This window comes from Engystomops pustulosus, chromosome 7 (assembly GCF_040894005.1).
Source record: "Engystomops pustulosus chromosome 7, aEngPut4.maternal, whole genome shotgun sequence".
In the NCBI taxonomy this organism is placed as follows: Eukaryota; Metazoa; Chordata; class Amphibia; order Anura; family Leptodactylidae; genus Engystomops; species Engystomops pustulosus.
In genome coordinates, this window is record NC_092417.1 from 157,492,490 (window position 1) to 157,500,006 (window position 7,517).

General features: G+C 43.6%; 1 protein-coding gene across 3 annotated transcripts in view; it reads left to right on the top strand.

Annotated features, from left to right (window-relative positions):
• KCNQ1 (potassium voltage-gated channel subfamily Q member 1) overlaps positions 1-6,413 on the top strand; it is an 89,455-nt gene extending 83,042 nt beyond the window's left edge. For all 3 annotated transcript variants that reach the window (XM_072118537.1, XM_072118538.1, XM_072118539.1), the window contains 3 exons: positions 3,536-3,582; positions 3,832-3,893; positions 5,755-6,413. In XM_072118537.1, coding sequence (XP_071974638.1) covers positions 3,536-3,582; positions 3,832-3,893; positions 5,755-5,955 — 310 coding nt within the window. In that variant the 3' untranslated portion in view covers positions 5,956-6,413. The remainder of the gene's footprint in view (positions 1-3,535; positions 3,583-3,831; positions 3,894-5,754) is intronic.
• Positions 6,414-7,517: the final 1,104 nt, after the last annotated feature.

A 7,517-nucleotide genomic window follows, 5' to 3' on the forward strand; every position in this document is an offset into this window, starting at 1 on the left:
CATCATCACCCACAGACTGTGACTGGTGGAAAACCTGGGCATCGGAAAATTGCTCAGCAGCAACCGGACAAGTGGTTTGTGACTGTGGGAAGGGTCCAGAAAACAGTTCCTCAGAGTATGCCGGTTCAAATGCCAAATTTTCCTGGGAGGGGGCAGACTGGGGGGGAGGAGGCTGAGGTGCAGGAGCTGGAGGAGTGGGGATTTCGGTGACATGGGTGGACTGCGTGGAAGACTGACTGGTGGACAAATTGCTCGAAGCATTGTCAGCAATCCACGACATCACCTGTTCGCACTGTTCTGGCCTCAACAGTGCTCTACCACGAGTCCCAGTAACTTCAGACATGAACCTAGGGAGTGTAGCTCTGCGGCGTTCCCCTGCTCCCTCATAAGCAGGTGGTGTCTCACCACGGCCTCTGACCCCTGCAGTAGTTGGACGCCCACGTCCCCGCCCTCGTCCTCTACCCCTAGCCCTCGGGTTAAACATTTTTAAAATGAGAGTTATAGCTTTAATTTTTTTTAAACTTTTTTTTGTGTTTTTTTTTTTTTTGTGTTTTTGAGTTTTTAAAACCAAACAATGCTATCCTATTGCTATGCTTATTTTCTAGCCAAGTATGAAAGCACACTACTATGCCAGATGAGATGACACTGAGTTATTAAACAAAATAAACGTAAAATAAAAAAGGACAAATGGCAGACTGTGCCTAATTGAAATCCAACCCCTACTAAATTTTCCCACTTCGGTCTTTGCAATGGATATGTGCGTCACTAAGCGCAAAACACAGCGGTCGCAAGTCTCACTACAAATTGCTCACAATTGGCTAGTAGATGCACTGCAGCAAGTACAGCCACCAGCAGATCAACCAGAAATCAAATATATAACGCTACTGTAGGCGTAAGCCGTTTGGATTCTCCTTTGGCTATTTTCTAGCCAAGTATGAAAGCACACTACTATGCCAGATGAGATGACGCTGAGTTATTAAACAAAATAAACGTAAAATAAAAAAGGACAAATGGCAGACTGTGCCTAATTGAAATCCAACCCCTACTAAATTTTCCCACTTCGGTCTTTGCAATGGATATGTGCGTCACTAAGCGCAAAACACAGCGGTCGCAAGTCTCACTACAAATTGCTCACAATTGGCTAGTAGATGCACTGCAGCAAGTACAGCCACCAGCAGATCAACCAGAAATCAAATATATAACGCTACTGTAGGCGTAAGCCGTTTGGATTCTCCTATGGCTATTTTCTAGCCAAGTATGAAAGCACACTAATATGCCAGATGAGATGACACTGAGTTATTAAACAAAATAAACGGAAAATAAAAAAGGAAAAATGGCAGACTGTGCCTAATTGAAATCCAACCCCTACTAAATTTTCCCACTTCGGTCTTTGCAATGGATATGTGCGTCACTAAGCGCAAAACACAGCGGTCGCAAGTCTCACTACAAATTGCTCACAATTGGCTAGTAGATGCACTGCAGCAAGTACAGCCACCAGCAGATCAACCAGAAATCAAATATATAACGCTACTGTAGGCGTAAGCCGTTTGGATTCTCCTATGGCTATTTTCTAGCCAAGTATGAAAGCACACTACTATGCCAGATGAGATGACACTGAGTTATTAAACAAAATAAACGTAAAATAAAAAAGGAAAAATGGCAGACTGTGCCTAATTGAAATCCAACCCCTACTAAATTTTCCCACTTCGGTCTTTGCAATGGATATGTGCGTCACTAAGCGCAAAACACAGCGGTCGCAAGTCTCACTACAAATTGCTCACAATTGGCTAGTAGATGCACTGCAGCAAGTACAGCCACCAGCAGATCAACCAGAAATCAAATATATAACGCTACTGTAGGCGTAAGCCGTTTGGATTCTCCTATGGCTATTTTCTAGCCAAGTATGAAAGCACACTACTATGCCAGATGAGATGACACTGAGTTATTAAACAAAATAAACGTAAAATAAAAAAGGAAAAATGGCAGACTGTGCCTAATTGAAATCCAACCCCTACTAAATTTTCCCACTTCGGTCTTTGCTATGGATATGTGTGCCACTAAGAGCTAAACACAACGGTAGCAAGTCCCCCTGCTAATTCCTCACAAAATGGTACTAGATGCAAATAAAAAAAAAAAAGTAGAACGTTATTGTAGCCCTAAGAAGGGCTGTTGGGTTCTTTGAGAATCACTCCTGCCTAACAGTAAGCTAATAGAACACCCTAACGCTTTCCCTGACCAGCAGCAGCTCTCTCCCTAGCGGCATCCAGACACAGAATGATCCGAGCAGCGCGGGCAGCGGCTAGTCTATCCCAGGGTCACCTGATCTGGCCAGCCAACCACTGCTATCGACGTGTAAGGGTACCACGTCATGCTGGGTGGAGTGCAGAGTCTCCTGGCTTGTGATTGGCTCTGTTTCTGGCCGCCAAAAAGCAAAACGGCGGGAGCTGCCATTTTCTCGAGCGGGCGAAGTATTCGTCCGAGCAACGAGCAGTTTCGAGTACGCTAATGCTCGAACGAGCATCAAGCTCGGACGAGCATGTTCGCTCATCTCTAGTCTCTATTTAAAAGGATTTTTCAGGTGAATAAAAATATCAAAAAAGTGGCTAAACATGGAGTCTATGGTTTGTACCCAGCTGCTATGAGCTTGGTGATGCCGGAGTCCCCACTGCACTACACTTCTTGGTGGCTTAAGAGGTGGAGATGCTTGCTTAGCCAGTCATTGGCTGAAATTGCCTGTAAAGTATCTTGAAACATATTTTGGGGCACGTTTACTGACCTGGTCCCTTGTAGTTCCCGAAAGTGCATAGTCTGTCCGGAATGCTCTGTGCTGCGATTCACTTAGATCGTGCGCCCGATCTCCTGCATGTGTCGCTTCCCCGCTCAGGTCCGCAGGAGTTCACCATCTTCCCCAATTTCTGTCGCATGGAAGCTGGCGCGATTGGGCCAAAATCCATTTGCGTGCGCCAAAAAGCTTTTTTAAATCCCTGTCCCAGTGGCGCAAAATGGAAATCGTCAGGATGTCCAACGAAAGTGCGGTCCGCAGGGCCCTTAGTAAATGAACACCAAGAAGTGGCAGAAGGTGGGAAGCCCAACTACAGTATGTAGTGACCAGGCCTAGAAAATACAGCTCTGCTTCTGTTCACTTGATGGGGCTTTGGACTCTACTCTTGGTGGTGCCTTCTGTGGTGGAGTCGGGATCATCTGAAAGATGGAGTTTCCAGGTCTTAGACTCCCCACTGATTTAACATTAACATTCTATTGATGGGTTTTATGTAGAAAACCTCTTTTGTTAATTGTTAAATTTTTTTTTGGCAGTGGACATTTTTGCAAAGGTGACAACAGAAAACTGGTTGGCTTCTCTGATGGCAAAACCATTGCTTTAATTTTGAGGAAATGATGAGGAGATCAACGTAGGCTGGACTTCCTGGTGGCACCTTTGCAAAGATGTCCGCCACAACATGACTACTTCAGTAACATGTGATTTGCTAATATTCTTTAGAATTTGAAACTGATCCTTTTTTCTATTTTTGCACAGATTGGACCAGTCATTGGGGAAGCCTTCACTGTTCCTTTCTGGATCAGGTAACTGTGTTATCTTTGCATTTTACTTTCTAGACCTTATTCACACTTGTAGTTAGTATTTTTGCTTGACTTCTCGTTGTCCATTAGGATTCACCAACTTGCCGTATATCACATTTTTTCTTTTCTCAAATATTCCCTCCTGTTGTATGCTCTGGATGGCATGTCATGAACTCTTCTGCCTCAACATCCTCCAAATATTGCAGGAATCAAACTCAATTTTAGAATTTCTACTTTTATTTTTATGTCCAGATAAAATTAAAGATCGAGGAAATAATACGATCGGGTCAAGATTGAACCGTGTAGAAGACAAGGTGAGAAAATTGTTGGGTACTATAGGAGTCGTACTGTTTTTTTTTTTTAAAGAACATCTGTCAGAAGACGGAATCCTGTCATTCTATTCCATCTGTAAGATGTCCTTATAAGTAGAAATTCTCATTCAGAAAGTTTGGAAGGTGCGGGAAAGTTTTATCTTGATGGGTTTACCAAGTTTGATTATTATAAGAGTGTGATCGGTGGTGGTGCAACTGCTGGGATCCCGTTCTCACCAATTTATGTAGTTGCAGATCAATATGTGTCCTGCAATTAATATTATGGGAGTGTTGGAAATTGCTGAGTACAGCCTCTCTCCGACACTCCAATTCAGTATGTGACTATAAACTTGGATTTAAAGTCTGAAAGAGAGCTATAGACACCCTAGTGCTGTGGTCAGCAATTGTTGATGCTTCCATTGTATCAGATGGTAAAGCATGGCACATCCTTAATATGCCGCTTTGTTAATTTGTTAGACTAGAAATTAGGGGATAACAATCAAACTTGGTAGAACCCCTTTAAAGTTATTTTCCAGGGATCCATGGAGGGTGTGGAAGGGGGGGGGGATTAAAAAAATAAAGTGGACTTGTCCTACTCTGGTTCCAGCAGCATAATGGTAGTCTTTATCCCGGCACTCCTTGTATGACAGGAAGTGTTGAAAGTCCATGATGGCACCTTTCTTACATCATAGAGGCCCGATGATTGTAGATGTATAGACATGAAGCCCTGGGGGCAATGTATAGGTACAGGCCTGGTGCCAGCACCTGGCCAACCTGGGCAAGTGCCGGGGCCCCGGGGTGCTGGAGGGGCCCACTCGAGCCCCAGGAACAATTGTACCAGTGTCGCTATAAGACACTGGTGCAAATGATCACCATCCGGATCAATTACTTTTCTGCTAAATCCTGCGCTCCCAACGAGTGCAGCATAGAGGTAGAATCTAAAACTCACCTTTCCTGGTTCCCCGGAAGCTGCGCTGCGTATGGTATACGACGGCTCTGAAGCCGGCGTACATGATGACATCGGATCACGTGTGCCGGCTGGAGACAGAAGGCAGCTGCAAGCTCTGCTGAGGAGGAACCAGAAAAGGTGAGGTTTTTTTTTTCCCGGAGGGTGGGGTGGGGTTCAGTGTGTCCGCAGGGGGAGGGGAGAAAGGGGGGGCAGTGTGGCCATTGGAGGGCGGCCCACAAAGGCTCTGTCGCCCAGGGGCACACTAAAACCTGAAGCCGGCCCTGTATAGGCATACAGTGGCCTATGTTGCCCACTAGGCCCATTTTAATGAAAAAAAAAAGTACAATGCAGTTGACTACACTGTTATATATAACGGAACTTTTTACGACAATTTGGAAAACTAAACCACCCACTGCCCTTATGTGGCATTATCCTTGATTCACTTTCCACTTCATGAGAGGAGACCCGGCATGGGATCTTCAGATTTAAGTCTTATATGCCTCATCAGATTCACATCTAGGTAATTACAAGAGTTTTATTTTTTCTCTCCTCCACAAAGAAGAGATTTGGGGGTCCCAAATCGAATTTACAAGTCCTCTTTAAGTGGACATGTCACCACCCTGTATTAATAATTCAGACGTAGAGTAGACCACTACCTTAATGGATGGTTCCAGCTATGAAGGTAGACAAGTGTCATCATTGACTTCTAAGACTTCCATCTTTAACGGGAGTGTTGTGGTAGAGACGACTATTCCACTGATGGAACCAGATCCCCAGATCGCTCATTGTGAGACTTGATCAATCTGGTTATCAACTCCAATGGCTACCTCCAAGGAGTTGACCAGACAGCACCACCCTTTCCCTTAAACTGTGTGTGGTATTTTCTATTATTTAAGGTTTCTCTACCATTTTTAGGTAACCCAAATGGACCACAAACTGAATCTCATAACAGATATGCTTCATCACCTGGTGTCGAGCCAACAGGGCAGCCAATCGGCAAGCAGGACACCTCACCGGAGCAACTCTCTGAACAACGGGAACAACCTCTCCAGCAGCACTCTCCCGACCTACGAACAGCTAACCGTGCCAAGACGAAACCAAGACAATATATCTTGATGAACAGACGCACATGTTCTGGTGGAATCTTTTGGAATTGGTTACCATAAAGACTGGTTAACTTCTGTTTTCGATGCAGATATTCATTATTTTAATGAATGCATTTATCCACAGAAAGTAAAATGAATGATTTAATTAGACTATAAGTATCCAGTAAGTGTGTAACACTGTAAGGGGGCATCTTATCTCCTCTGTAGATCCTTCCAGGGTTCATTGAAGGTTTCTCAGAGGAAGTAAAGGGACATTGACCATACGGTTTGGGTCAATGTAGAAACATGGCAGAACGGGTATGAGACGTCCTGTGTTGACGATTTGACAATTCTTTCTCAGGAAGATTGTAATGGATTGACCTTTCGGGAGTGAAGTCACTGGGGTCTTGCTGGAAAATCTATCAATACAACTGAACAATTCTCCTGATTTTTAAAAAAAATTGTATTAAAATACACTTTTTACGTTGATTATTTTTTCAATTTTTTTGGGACGAAGATGACGGCCTTCCGAGTAAGGTAAAAAATGAATATTAGACTGTAGAAATAACTTTTTTTTTTTTTTATTTTATTTTATTTTGCAATGTAGCATTTTTGGTGAAAATGGTATCTATTTTTTCTGTTTTCTATATGATTTTTGATCACAAAGTTCTTGGACTTATTATTATTTTTTTTCTTGTATGATTGAGCAAATGTATTTTTTGACGATTTAAAGCAAGTTTCACCTTTGTTCACCATTTTACAGTTTCTTTCTAGATATTAGTTGGGGCTCTTTCATTGGTGGTTCTCGTAACTAGAGCAAGTTCCATGACGTATCATCGGCCTTCCAATTATCCATCCCTATAGTGTCTGTATTTCTTGGGGCTTTCAGGGGTTGTAACATGAAGTAACTTGAGCAGTTTTGGACCTAGAATCTGTCCGCACTATGTCAACAGACACGCCCTCCCCCATTTAGTTTGCCTCAAATAATGCAGTGTACTTCGAGTTTAGAAGGTTTAGTTCTTCTCAATCCAAGTCAATGTATAAAGGCTACAATGACTGAATGGTAGTATGATATCTTAATGTTAGGCTATGTTCACACACATGTATGGGGGACGTATATAAGTCCGACGTATATACGGCGTATATATGTCCCTGATACACTTCTATGGGCTCATGGCCTCATGGCACTGTACCGCTCCGCAGCCCGTAGAAAGATAGGACATGTCCTATCTTTCTACGTAATACGGCGACGGATGCTGTATATTCCTATGGAGAGGGGCGGGGTTAGCTGCACTCATCCCCTGCTCCTCTCCACAGCGCTGATGTATGCCCGCTGTGCTACGGTACGGCGGGAATACATTGTGTGAATGTAGCCTTAGGCTGTAAGGGTACAATGACTAGTATCGGATTGTAATATTGGCCTAGGTTTCGAGGAGGCCTTTGGCCACCTTATCCACCCACCGCTACTGCTCTGAGGTGATGAAAGACTTCAGGGCCCCCCTTTTTACGACATGTACACTTATAACCTTTTTAGGTTCCATAAACTTCAGAACTTAAAGGGGTTTTACCACTTTATCTCATGTTTGTTGTAAT